The 14,145-nt window shown below is 40.6% G+C and overlaps 1 protein-coding gene and 1 long non-coding RNA gene across 2 annotated transcripts in view; one reads left to right on the forward strand and one right to left on the reverse strand.

Moving 5' to 3' along the window:
* wnt3 (wingless-type MMTV integration site family, member 3) overlaps window positions 1-13,584 on the forward strand; it is a 41,091-nt gene extending 27,507 nt beyond the window's left edge. Inside the window, exon 4 of the mRNA XM_032574325.1 lies at window positions 11,029-13,584. Within this exon, the coding sequence (XP_032430216.1) occupies window positions 11,029-11,508 (480 nt within the window). The 3' untranslated portion in view covers window positions 11,509-13,584. The remainder of the gene's footprint in view (window positions 1-11,028) is intronic.
* LOC116727132 (uncharacterized) lies at window positions 1,204-10,675 on the reverse strand. The gene is made up of 2 exons (XR_004340762.1): window positions 9,670-10,675; window positions 1,204-1,576 (listed from the first exon to the last, which is right to left on the reverse strand). It is a non-coding gene; the product is annotated as an uncharacterized LOC116727132 (long non-coding RNA).
* Window positions 13,585-14,145: the final 561 nt, after the last annotated feature.

Genomic DNA, 14,145 nt, shown 5'->3' on the forward strand with positions numbered 1-14,145 from the left:
CCTGGTGCTCTTGTAACACACTCGCTATGTGTTTACAGTTAATGAACTCGTAATAAAAACCAGAGCTAGGTTCGGCTACTGGAGTAGTGAGAAGTGTGTTTTGAATTAATGACCACAGACCCAAAAAATTTAGTTAAAAAACAGCCGGCTTATTATTTGTTGAACGAACAATAAAAGAATAAACAACAACGATGTTACACAATTAACACAAAATGACACAAATTCCAAAAAAAAATAATAGTTTCCAGTTTCTTTCAGAATATTTTATAAATCTAAATTAAGGATACTATTTATTTTACCTAGGTTATAGTTCTATTTAAGTTCTAGTTAATACTATTTATCTGTTTTAATTTACAGTTTGTTCTAATCTGTTTAATCTATTTTAGTTCTTTGGTGTTTCCCTTAAGGAGTAAAAAAAACAATAACAGCAAAACAACAACACAGCAGAACAATTCAGCAAGGACAGGTCAAACTGTGCTTCAGATTGATGTCTTGTTTCCTCCGATGATCCAACAGTTAATTCTGTTTCAGTGACCCACTGCTAATGCGCACGACAACATAGGCAGGTCATACCAAGTTGCGGGGTTGGCAATGTCCAGCAGAAGGCGTAGCTCCTACTAGATGGTCATTAAGCTCCCGGGTTGGCTCGCCATCTCGTTCTCCTTAGGAAGATCCAATTCGGTGATGATCCGAGACTCCTTAGTCCAAATCCCAGCCGAACGTAAGAAAATAAAAAAAACAACAACAAAAAAAAAAAAGCCTGTTGCCAACAAAGAGCGACAGTTAGCAACAGTTAGCTCCTCTGCTGATAAGCCGTTAAATTTCTGTTGACAAGAGCGGCTGTTGGCTTCAGCGGATCAGCTGTTACTCCTGCTGACTTTCAGTTGGCTTGCTGTTAGCACCAAGAGCAACAGCCAACGCCTCCGCTGATCAACCTCCGCTTCAGCTTTCCATTTAAATTAAATAATGTTTACATTATCTAAAAAAACAAAATAACAAAATACACTTCCAACTCACCAAGTCCAGTTCCACAACACACAAAAGATGATCCCGAACACAGTCAGGGTGAGGAAAAAAAATAATGCGAAAAGCTCCTTTTCAAGAAATAAGACAAAACAAAACAAAAACTCGTCTTAGACAGCAAGTCAGCTACGAGTAGTCAATTTCTCTTATCTGTCTCTCTTTTTTTCTTTTTTTTTTTTTCCAGCACAATCCCGTTTGCTTCTGCGCTCTCTGCTTGCTTTACGCTCTCTGCTTCTTCTCTCTCTCTCACGTCAGAGAGCGCAGCAACCCGATTGGCTGAATTTAGTCACATGGATTACACATAAATGTAACCCTTCAGAATAAGAGAGTTCGCTTGACAAAGCAAAACTGGTTTATACAGTTTCTCTAATCAATTAAAATATCAAAAAAAATCAAAATACAGCAATTTTATTGTCTCTAATTGTTGCTCTTTTTATGTATATATATATATTTTTAACAATTTTAAGATCGATTAATTCCCTATTTATTCTCCTATTTATTTATTTCCTATTTATCTAATTTACTATTATTTTTATGAAGAGGCTATTTCAACCTGGGTTACACCCTCCCCACTTAAATCTATGCAAGTCCCTTTTGCATACTATCCAAATTAAACTAACTGGACCTCAGGGATTTCAATAGAACTTGTGACAGCTTCACTTAAACTTTGGAACAGGGATTGAACTACACTGACAAGAGGGTTCCCTAATTTGGGGTAGGTTAAGAATTTTGGTTTTGTTTTCTGTCGGGAAGGTCTTTTAGCAGCTTGCTCTGTCTCAGTGTCATGTCCTTTGTTCTCACTGGTCATAGGTTCGGTCTCATTCACTTCAGTCTGAGTCACTTCCATAGTATTATCTTGACTAAGGTCTGAAGCATTTCCCATCTCATCAAGGTGAGTTTCTGGTAACCTGACTATTTTAGGTTCAGATACACTCAGTGTTTCCACCGAGTTGTCCATTTCAGGTAAGTTGTCCATTTTTTTTATATTGTTGTCTGCTGACACATTATCAGATAATGTGTTTTGTTCTGGGACATGAGTATGATCTGATTTAAGCTGCTCAACAACAGGTTTCAGATAAGTTTTAGAAGGAACGACAACCTTGTATTCTTCAACCACCCTAGAAATTTCTTGCAGAGGGCCGGGAGTGTTATACAAAGGATAGTTGTCTTCCTCCTCTGAGTTGTACTCAATTTCAGGTTCATCATAATCAGTAGTGTGGTATTGGCGTGTTTTTGGGCGGCTGGAATTCTCCCGGACCACAGCAGGATTCTCAGGGACAGCTGGCAAGAACCCACAAGGTAACAAAAGGTCTCTGTGGAGAGTTCTGGTCGGACCATCCTGGTTCTCAGGTTTAACTGTATATACAGGTAAGTTGTCTTTTTGATTTACAACTACGTGGACAACGGATTCCCACCTGTCTGATAACTTGTGTTTACCCCTAATCCTAACATTCCTTACCAACACACGATCACCAACATCCAAGACAGATTCGGTTACATGTTGGTCATATCTGATTTTGTTCCGTTCAGCCACTTTAGCAGCATTTTTACTAGCCAGTTGGTAACTCTCTCGAAGGTGAGATTTTAGAGCTTGGACATACTGCGAGTGGGATTGTTGCTGGCGATGACTCAAAGTAACATTAAAAGCAAGGTCTATGGGTAATCTAGGCTGCCTACCAAACATTAACTCGTATGGTGTAAACCCAGTACTTTCATGTTTGGTACAGTTGTACGCATGTACGAGGGGCTTCACGAAGTCACGCCAATGTTTTTTGTTCTCATCGGTGAGTGTACCCAGCATGTTTAATAAGGTTCTATTGAATCTCTCTACTGGGTTTCCCCTGGGGTGGTAGGGTGATGTTCTGACTTTCTGTATTCCGGCTAGGTTACATAGCTCTTTAATAGTTTTTGATTCAAAGTCTGCTCCTTGATCGCTGTGCAATTTTTCTGGAAAGCCATAGTGGATGATAAAGTTTTCCCACAGGGCTTTTGCTACAGTACGAGCCTTTTGGTTCGGTGTAGGAATTGCTACAGCATACTTTGTAAAGAAATCAGTGATAACAAGGACATCTTTAGTATTGCTGCGATCTGGTTCGATTGTCAAAAAGTCAATGCACAGTAACTCGAGAGGTCTGGTTACTTGAATGTTTACTAGAGGCGCTGCCTTCTCTGGCAGAGTCTTTCTGCAAACACACCGGCTACAGGTTTTGATTTTTTTATCAATATCTGAGGCCATTTTTGGCCAGAAAAATCTGGTTCGGATCAAATCAAGGGTTCGGTCAAAGCCAAAATGACCCATGTCATCATGGAGGCTTTTCAATACCATAGATCTGAGGCTTTCAGGGAGAATAAGTTGATACTGGATTTCTTCACCTACTTGCCTTTTTCTGTACAAAATCCCATTCTGCAGCTCAAGTTTGCTCAGCTCACGCAGAAAGATGGAAAGTTGTGGAATTTCTTCTCGCACCACAGGAGATGGTGTTTCACCTGTTTCCAGCTGATGTATGATTTCATTGATAGCAGGATCGCTTCTTTGACTTTGACTCAATTCTTCTTCTGACATGCTTGGGATGACAGGAAAAACGCTGCACTGATCAAAACTGTCAGGGACCGCGCTAGCAGTCATAGACAGAGATGTTACAAGGGGACAGGTAAGATCATAAAGATCTGAATCAAAAGACTGAAATACTAGATGTTTTTCACAGATTGCATTTACAGCACAAGTAGGAACATGAGTGAAAGGATCTGTGCCAGGTAAGTGATGTTGTACAAATTGGCGAATTCGCTCCTGTTCTTTCAGGGAGACGAGATCATTTACTGGTTCAGGATGTGGGCGGCGAGACAAACCGTCTGCATCCGTATTCTGTTTTCCAGCTCTATACCGAAGCTGAAACTCAAATGACGATAAAGCAGATAACCAGCGATAACTTGTTGCATCTAACTTAGCGGTGGTTAAAATATAAGTTAGAGGATTGCTGTCAGTTATCACTGTGAAAGGACTACCATACAAGTAGTCACAAAACTTTTCCGTTACCGCCCACTTGAGGGCAAGAAACTCAAGTTTGTGAGCAGGGTACCGGCTTTCGCTTCTCGATAAGCCTCTGCTCGCGTATGCGATAACGCGCATCTCTCCCTCTTGTTCCTGATACAGAGCTGCTCCTAGTCCAGTTGTACTGGCATCTGTATGTAATACATACTGTAACTTGGGATCGGCAAAGCCCAACACTGGAGCAGTAGTTAGTTTGTGTATTATTGTTTCAAATGCTCGTTGACAGCTCTCTGTCCATCTCTCCCCAAAAGGAGATTTTGGCTGAAAGTACTGGTCACGGTTTAGCCGAAAGCTACTTTTCTTGCGCAGAGAGGGATATCCTGCAGTTAAGTTAGTAAGGGGTTTAACGATTTTGGAGAAATCTTTAACAAACCGTCTATAATACCCCGCAAAACCTAAGAAGGAACGGAGTTCTTTTAGGTTTGTAGGGCTTGGCCAAGTTGTTAAAGCAGCAACCTTTTCAGGGTCTGTTTCAACACCGCGCTGAGAGACTATGTGCCCCAAATACCTCACAGATGTCTGGAAGAACTTACACTTCTCAAGTGATAGTTTTAGACCATATTCTTGGAGACGATTGAGCACATTGAGAAGACGTGTTTCATGTTGTTCAAGGGTTTCTGAAAAAACTATAAGGTCGTCCAAAAAGACCAAGACTTCCTTAAGGTTTATGTCGCCCATACACCTCTCCATCAGCCGTTGAAACGTGCTAGGAGCATTAGTTACACCCTGCGGCATACGGTTAAATTCGAAAAATCCCAGTGGGCACACAAAAGCTGTCTTGTGCTTATCTGCCTCCTCAACTTCCACCTGGTAATAACCACTTTTGAGGTCCAGGACCGAAAACCATTTCGACCCACTAAGGGCTGAAAATGTTTCTTCCAGATTAGGAAGTGCATAAGCATCTTTGATTGTGTTCTGGTTTAGCTTTCGATAATCGACGCAAAGTCGTACATCTCCATTTTTCTTCCTTACTACCACGATGGGTGAGGAAAAAGCTGACTCGGATTCACGGATTACCCCTGCCTCTAACAGTTCCTGCAAATGACGACGCACAGCATCGACGTCTTGTGGTCGTATTGGGCGAGGCCTGTGTTTAAAAGAGGTCTGATCGCTCAGTTTGATCTGGTGCTTTACTTTATTAGTACATCCAAAATCAGTATCATGCTGCGCGAAAACCTCTGGCATAGCATTCAACTTCTGCATAATTCGCTCTTTCCATTCAGCAGGGGCTGGGGAATCTGCAAAGTTTAAATTAAGCTCAGCAGGCTGTGGACTAGAAGTTTGGTTTGACTCATCAGAGATATGAGAATGGGACAAAATCTCCTGCATAGCATGAATTTCAGCAATGACGCTGTTTCTAGGAATAGCTATGTCATGTTTACTTTCATTTCGCAGGACCACAGGAAGCTTATGCGATCGGTTCTCAGGAAGGGTGAGTAAACAGTTAGTGACCAAAACACCACCTGGTAAGGAAGATGTATTGGGGGGCTCAACTACAATCCACTTATCTGGAGTGTCAACTTTCACATGAACTGACCCCTCCAAGACTTTACTTTGGCCTGCAGGAATGATTTCAGGCTCATTTCCTGACAGTCTGACAAGACCAAGATTGCTGGTCTCTTTCTGCCTGTGTCTCTTTTGTAACACGCTCAGCACCACTCTGTAATTATAAGGAAGGGTACTGGAATCTGTGTTAGTGAGAGAAAAACTTTCAAAGAGAAGGTCAAGGGTATTAGTGCCAATCAAGAGGGAAGATTGGACACTGGAGCGCGTGTTGGGAACAACCAACGCAAGAGAAGACACGATAATTTCATGTCCAAAACTGTTTTTTGGAAATGTGATATCAATACAAATATAGCCTGAATATGGAATATTCTGACCATTTGCGGCTTCAACTTCAAGAAGGTCGTGTATGGAATGGATCTCCAAATGTGAGAGATAACTATCATAAAACGACTGTGATACGGTTGTCACTTGTGACCCGGTGTCAAGAAGGCAATAACAAGCCTGCCCATTAATTAGCACCTCAGCAGTGTACTTGGCTCCAACTAGGCCTTTGGGTAACTTCACTTTGGCTGATTTGTTGTGATGGAAACGTTTCCTGTTTTTTCTTGAATGTTTAGTGGGACTGGTTTCACTAACAGCACCCATTTGTCCCGCAATGAGGGCCTCCTCTAGTTTAAAGACTGTGTTTGTTTGTTCTGTTCGTCCCAAAGTAACTGCTTTGCTTTTAACTGCTTCCTCTTATCAGCTACAAGGGACGGGTTTGATTCATTGGAGCAAGCTGAAACAATATGGCCATCTTCACCACATCGAAAGCAATACCAAGGCTTCGGCCTACTCTTTACAGTTTGGACTGCCGCGGTTTGTTCAGGTGCTCTAGGCTTAGTTTGTGTCTTAGCTTTAGGTGCACTAGCATTTTTCTTAATAGAATTTGGTGGTTTTAGTTTAGCCAAATGACTCTGCAGCTCAGTAATTTGTGCTTTTAGTTCTGCGATCAGATCACTTTGGGGAACCACAGGTTGAACTACTTTTTGGGGTTTCAATCTTGTCAGCTGACTCTGCATCTGGGTTATCTGGGTTTGCATCTCAGTGAGATTGTCTTGCACTGTGGGTTCAAAAAGGTCAGAAGTTGCAGTAATAGTGTGGGAGGCTACTTTTGGTCTAGTAGCAGCAAAGTGTTTTTTCATTCTACTCTCTTTTGCACTATGCTTGTCTTCTTCAATTCTCAACTGCAACAGCAGCTCAGTGAATGAAGGGGGTTCATTTCTTTTTCTTTCAAGCTGGAGCTCTGCTAGTAAGGCATTGTCCCAACATCCACGGCAGAACTGACGCAGAAGGTGTCGGTCTGCTTCAGTGGGGACTGCTCCGCCTCTGCTCAAAGCTTTAGAGAGGACTGTCTGCAAGCGATGAAGGTAATGTGATGCTTTTTCACCAGGGTCTTGGAGGGTGTTGAGAAATTTGGCAAAAAGCTCATCACCATCTTCTACTGTGCCAAAAGCTGAATTTAACAGTTCAAGATAAGCTGATGGTAATGCTGTAGGGCCCAAGGGTTTTACTACATCGGATGCAGGTGGCATCAGACTGTCTAAAATCTTTCTTGAGCATTGCAAGACAGATACATCTGGATCCTTAAGTATGAGCTCAACACTGTTGCGCCATGTATCAAAATCAGCCTCGTGACTAGGACAAGGTAATTTGCCTGAAAACTGCCTCAGACGAAAAGAGGCACTCACCTGTGAGACTGGGGCTTCACTTCGCACTATATGCTCTACAATTACTTTTTGCACCTCAGGGTGAGTGACAAGGTTCTGTGATAAGTTGGAGGCTAGATTGAGTCGAGGTTGATTAACTGAGTCAGAGTCAGAGCTGCTTAGAGTAGTTTTAGACTGCTCTGCATTTTTATTTTGAAAAAGTTGGAAATTTTCTTGGGTTGGTCTGGCAACTGGGTTCATTAACTCACTTTGTGTTTCGAGAGTGAAACTCTCAGTTTCAGGTGTCTCAGAGCTGCCTGTGACTGATTGAGAGCATTTGGACAGATGCTCATGCAGGACAGCTTCAAAGGATTTTCCACCTAATTTAGCAATTTCTTGTAGCTCACAAAAAAAACGGTGGGTGGCTCTGTCTGTGACGTCAGACACGTACTCACTGGACAGGGCTCTGATTTGATAAGAGACTTTGGTTGAGCTCTCAAACATGTAAGGGAGTAAGGGTTCAAGTGCTGTCAAGGCAGATCCACTCTCATACTCCACAATGGCATTTTGGTGGTAAGAGGACTGCGAGTCATCTACTTTTAGGATTCTCCTTATCTTCCCATACCTGTTAAGGAAATCTAAGACATCCTCATCAGTCTCCGTATCGGCAATACCACTGACAATGACCGAGTTCGGGACCTTGACGTTTTCTCTGTTGACTATTTCCATATTTTCTGTTCTTGCTGAACTTGGCTTTTTTTTTTTTTTTTTTTTTTTGATCAGGGTCAGAAATAAATTTTATGCTTCTATTTCCTACTCCTGGCTGGCTCGCCACTTTCTGTAACACTCGCTATGTGTTTACAGTTAATGAACTCGTAATAAAAACCAGAGCTAGGTTCGGCTACTGGAGTAGTGAGAAGTGTGTTTTGAATTAATGACCACAGACCCAAAAAATTTAGTTAAAAAACAGCCGGCTTATTATTTGTTGAACGAACAATAAAAGAATAAACAACAACGATGTTACACAATTAACACAAAATGACACAAATTCCAAAAAAAAAATAATAGTTTCCAGTTTCTTTCAGAATATTTTATAAATCTAAATTAAGGATACTATTTATTTTACCTAGGTTATAGTTCTATTTAAGTTCTAGTTAATACTATTTATCTGTTTTAATTTACAGTTTGTTCTAATCTGTTTAATCTATTTTAGTTCTTTGGTGTTTCCCTTAAGGAGTAAAAAAAACAATAACAGCAAAACAACAACACAGCAGAACAATTCAGCAAGGACAGGTCAAACTGTGCTTCAGATTGATGTCTTGTTTCCTCCGATGATCCAACAGTTAATTCTGTTTCAGTGACCCACTGCTAATGCGCACGACAACATAGGCAGGTCATACCAAGTTGCGGGGTTGGCAATGTCCAGCAGAAGGCGTAGCTCCTACTAGATGGTCATTAAGCTCCCGGGTTGGCTCGCCATCTCGTTCTCCTTAGGAAGATCCAATTCGGTGATGATCCGAGACTCCTTAGTCCAAATCCCAGCCGAACGTAAGAAAATAAAAAAAACAACAACAAAAAAAAAAAAGCCTGTTGCCAACAAAGAGCGACAGTTAGCAACAGTTAGCTCCTCTGCTGATAAGCCGTTAAATTTCTGTTGACAAGAGCGGCTGTTGGCTTCAGCGGATCAGCTGTTACTCCTGCTGACTTTCAGTTGGCTTGCTGTTAGCACCAAGAGCAACAGCCAACGCCTCCGCTGATCAACCTCCGCTTCAGCTTTCCATTTAAATTAAATAATGTTTACATTATCTAAAAAAACAAAATAACAAAATACACTTCCAACTCACCAAGTCCAGTTCCACAACACACAAAAGATGATCCCGAACACAGTCAGGGTGAGGAAAAAAAATAATGCGAAAAGCTCCTTTTCAAGAAATAAGACAAAACAAAACAAAAACTCGTCTTAGACAGCAAGTCAGCTACGAGTAGTCAATTTCTCTTATCTGTCTCTCTTTTTTTCTTTTTTTTTTTTTCCAGCACAATCCCGTTTGCTTCTGCGCTCTCTGCTTGCTTTACGCTCTCTGCTTCTTCTCTCTCTCTCACGTCAGAGAGCGCAGCAACCCGATTGGCTGAATTTAGTCACATGGATTACACATAAATGTAACCCTTCAGAATAAGAGAGTTCGCTTGACAAAGCAAAACTGGTTTATACAGTTTCTCTAATCAATTAAAATATCAAAAAAAATCAAAATACAGCAATTTTATTGTCTCTAATTGTTGCTCTTTTTATGTATATATATATATTTTTAACAATTTTAAGATCGATTAATTCCCTATTTATTCTCCTATTTATTTATTTCCTATTTATCTAATTTACTATTATTTTTATGAAGAGGCTATTTCAACCTGGGTTACACTCTCACGCTTCATTGTTTAGCCCTGAGGGCCTGGGACTTTATCTCAGCATGACAAGCTCACATCGTGATGTCACCAGTCCACCAGTGCACGACCACCTGCTTTCCGCCCTAGCTGGGGGAATTCAGCTGCTAAATATATCTGCTAAATTAAAGCACAACTAAATCAAAACACAAAGGTAAAATGTGCCCTGAGGGAAAGCACGCTGACTTCAGAGAGAATTAGCTGCAGCACAAAGCATCTGTGCTTCACAGCTGCCTGAACCCTCAGTAACATACAGCCAGTTGCTCGTTTTTATTTCGCAGAACAGCACTGTGCAAGCTTCAGACAATAAACCGCAACGCAACCTGCTGATTCTAGGCAATGGGCTGCTATGGAGATTCTCATGGTTTTACATTGGATTAAAACACCTCAGCATTGTGTTATTAACACAAATGTAAAAATATAACATATTTTATATAGTTTACAGTCTAATGTAACACTTAGATTTTTATATATCCATTTTGTTAGCTTTGACTAACTTTACAGCCAACAAAACGTGACAGTCTTACCTCCTATACAAACATAGAAGAATGTTGACTTGATTTTTGCCCAGCAAATAGTCTTTGACACCAAGCACACAAGCAGGATAAGCCTAAAAATAATCATTGCTAAAGAATCCAACTGCTCTCTATTCAAGAATATTCACAGAAAGCTAAGTAGAAGGAAAATGTCTGCTAAAAAATGTACAATAATCACAGCTTCAAGAATCTTGTGATTTAAACTTAACAAAACCAGGCAGGAAGAGTTAAATACAAGACAACTCTGGAAGAAGACCAGGTAGATCCTTCAAAAGATTTCCCTCTGAGGTGGCGGTCCACCTTCCAACATGACAAAGACTCAGAACATAAAGTTAGATTTATAATAAAATAGTTTACATAAAAACGATTTATGTACTGCTATATTGGCCCAGTCGACACCCAGAACTCAGTCTAATTGGGAGTCTGTCCCTACAGTCGAAAATGAATGTTGAGCTATCTTGGAAAGTCTAAAGATGTGCAAAACTGGTGGAGACATATTCTAAAAGACATGTATTGACAGGCCTTCTGACAAAATCTTTAGCAGGCAGATGTGACCGACAAAGTCATATCTTCATATCTTTTTTGTATATATCCTGAGATCGTGGGGTGGCATATCTCTGGATAGAGGTTAGCTTGTCCCATAGAAATCTGGCAAAGACTTTTTAATGAGACCTGGAGAGAAACAGTTCTGGGTCAAATCTGAGGTGCTTTTGTGCACTACTGTTTCAATTGGTCAATGACATCCAAAATATAATCCCACAAACTAATAACTGCCTTCTGTGTTTCTCAGACCATCCTCGACCACATGCACCTGCGCTGTAAATGTCACGGCCTTTCTGGAAGCTGCGAGGTGAAGACCTGCTGGTGGGCGCAGCCGGATTTCCGCACGCTGGGTGACTACCTGAAGGACAAGTATGACAGCGCCTCAGAGATGGTGGTGGAGAAGCACCGTGAGTCACGGGGTTGGGTGGAGACCCTACGAGTGAAGTACAACTTCTTCAAGCACCCCACCGAGCGTGATCTGGTTTACTATGAGGGCTCGCCCAACTTCTGCGAGCCCAACCCAGAAACGGGATCGTTCGGGACGCGCGACCGCGTCTGCAACGTGTCGTCACATGGCATCGAGGGATGTGACCTCCTATGCTGCGGCCGCGGCCACAACACCCGGACTGAGAAGCGCAAGGAGAAATGCCACTGCATCTTCCACTGGTGCTGCTATGTCAGCTGCCAGGAGTGCGTGCGTGTCTATGATGTACACACATGCAAATAAGAGGCCTGTACTTTAAGGCAAACTGACTGCTGGACCTTCTACCCTGCACAACTTCCCTGCAGACGCAGACACATTCTGCATACCGGTCAATAACCCACTCAGACACAAACTTAGGCTGTAACGTCCGGAGCCAAGCCAGGGTCAGGTACAACAATAAAAACAGAGCTTAGGTCAGTTTAGTTTAGTAATTCCTTGGGTTCACTGATTTACAGTAACCCTGGTGTTTCTATACACCAGCTGTATAACTGGAGTTAAAAGATTGTCAACATCTTGCAATATTCAGATGCAATATTCATCCATCAGCGCTATTAACAGTACAGTCATTAAATCACTTTGGACATATCCGACATTTACACTTTCTGTTAACATTGTCACAGGAAATGGAGGCCTACCACTGAAATATTTTTAAACAATGTTGAACAATTTGGATAAATGAATAAATAAAATCATTATTAGAAAACCTTTAGTATTTACTCTAAAAGTAAGTACTTCTAGAGTATTTGCTTTTAAATACTCTACAAGTAAATACTTTTAGAGTAAAGTAAAAGTACTTTGATATTTGTTTGATCTAAGTTATTTAAGCATGACAAATTGAAGAAATCTATAAGGCAGCAAATATTTCTACACCTCAGTTTTTGCACATTGAACGGTACAAATACTTATACTAAGGCAATTAAATAATAACATGGCACAAACAGTAAACATTTTGAATTACTTTATGATTACAGTTTTTAATCTTTGAAACACTTATGGCAATAACCTGACATCACGATCCCAACATTAGGAACCTGTGACCTAAACACTCAGCAAACTTATGATTTGTTTCATTGGAATATGAATGTTGCATTTATTCTACTTTTCAGCTGATGAAGTGATGTAAAGTTTTAAGATTTTAACTTCTAGTTTGTTTTCTAACATACTTTATTTCCTGATCTGAGGAACACGACCCGTTTAATCTCTGTTTTTACTTTGACACCTGACACTCGCAGGGCTCCGTGATGGATAGTTAAAGGTAAATCAGAAACAACAAAACAACTTAGTCCTTATAACCCCTGCACTGGACTACCTGAAAAACTTCACTCATGGGAAGCAGTTGTGCCACTTTCAGCGCCCTCTCCCCCGTGTCTTTATTTATTTCCCTCCTCTATGCCAACATGATGTTTGTGGCATGTATAGAAACACATAATGCAGTAAAACACACCCTTCTTCCCAACTTACACCTCACTTCTCCAGCTTTTACGTACGTCTACAACTAACATGACATCCTATCTGTTATTCTTCTGCAACCCAAATGTCACTTTTTAACTACTGAACTGAAAACAGTAGGCAGACGCTGACGGTGCAACAGTCCTGTCTATTGTAAACTACTGAGCTGATTGAGTCCTTTCCACTGGACCAGTCAACTACGAATTCTGGAAGATATATATAGATATATAGATATATGTACACGCTACAGTGTGAGGTTTATAGCCCTGCATTTCTGAATTATGGCCATCGGGATGGGACTGAAGGTATGCAGGAGGGCGCATGCGCATTTCTCTCACCAACATCCCCACATGGGTTTATGTATGCACTATTCCAACAATTCTAGGTGGGAATACAGAAATAATAAAAAGTCTGCAAAGTTCTTATGAATAATAGCTTTGTTGCACTTTCCGAGGGCGAGTTTGACCTGTAAACTGCTCATGAATCCATGCACCATACTTGAGTCGAGCCTTAGCGCGTTTGATTACAGTTCATCAGGTTCAACATAAAGATTTGTGTCTAAAAATAAATCTGATTCAGTAAAAACAAGAGGACATGTGATGACACGTGGAGACCAAGGATTAGGGAAGCCTCTGATTGGCTGTCATGTCTCTCCAAGCATTCCTTCATGTTTTTCCCGTCCTGAAGCATTCAACAGGTCTGATTTATGAAGCTGTATTGTTGTCTGTGCTTCACCCCAAAAAACATGCCTGCCGCACCGTCGTGGTAACGCTGAGGGAGCATGCAGGAGTTCAGCAGAGGAATGGATTTAACTAAGGTTAAACTAGGAGATCACTAAGGGAAAATGAGGTCATTTGTGTGGGAAAAGATTTTTAAAAAATCATTTTGTGATGGTTCCTCATGCTTCTTATAAATTATGCCCACCCTGTATAGGCTGTCCTCTCTGTGTGACATAGCTTAGCATATTTGTGTCATCTTCTACCTGGATGTACCTTTCCACTATTCAATATCCCGACTTTACCCCCCTGCTATATCCAAAGTTTTGTACAAATGTTTTAAAGTGAATAATTCCCTTTTTATTTTATAATCGTAAATGTTATGTTTTTATAAATATTATTTATTATACAATGTATATATCTGTATGACTGAACTAAGATTATATATTTGAAGAAGAAAAATCTGTCTGTCTCGTGTTTCTTGATGTTTCCATCGTCAGATCAATATCTTCACTTGTCAAGTTGATATTGGTGTATTTTTTAAAATTTTTTAACAAAATGACAGTGCATTTTTCAAACTAGGACCGTATTTCCAGGGTTCCCACACAGTTTAGGTTTAAGTATGGGGAAAAATAATGTAAAAATATTAGCAACTTTTATTGTCTACATGATAAATATTTGAATTTATAAAAGAACATGACTCTAATCAGAAGGT

The sequence above is a fragment of the Xiphophorus hellerii genome, chromosome 10 (genome assembly GCF_003331165.1).
Source record: "Xiphophorus hellerii strain 12219 chromosome 10, Xiphophorus_hellerii-4.1, whole genome shotgun sequence".
Classification (NCBI taxonomy): domain Eukaryota; kingdom Metazoa; phylum Chordata; class Actinopteri; order Cyprinodontiformes; family Poeciliidae; genus Xiphophorus; species Xiphophorus hellerii.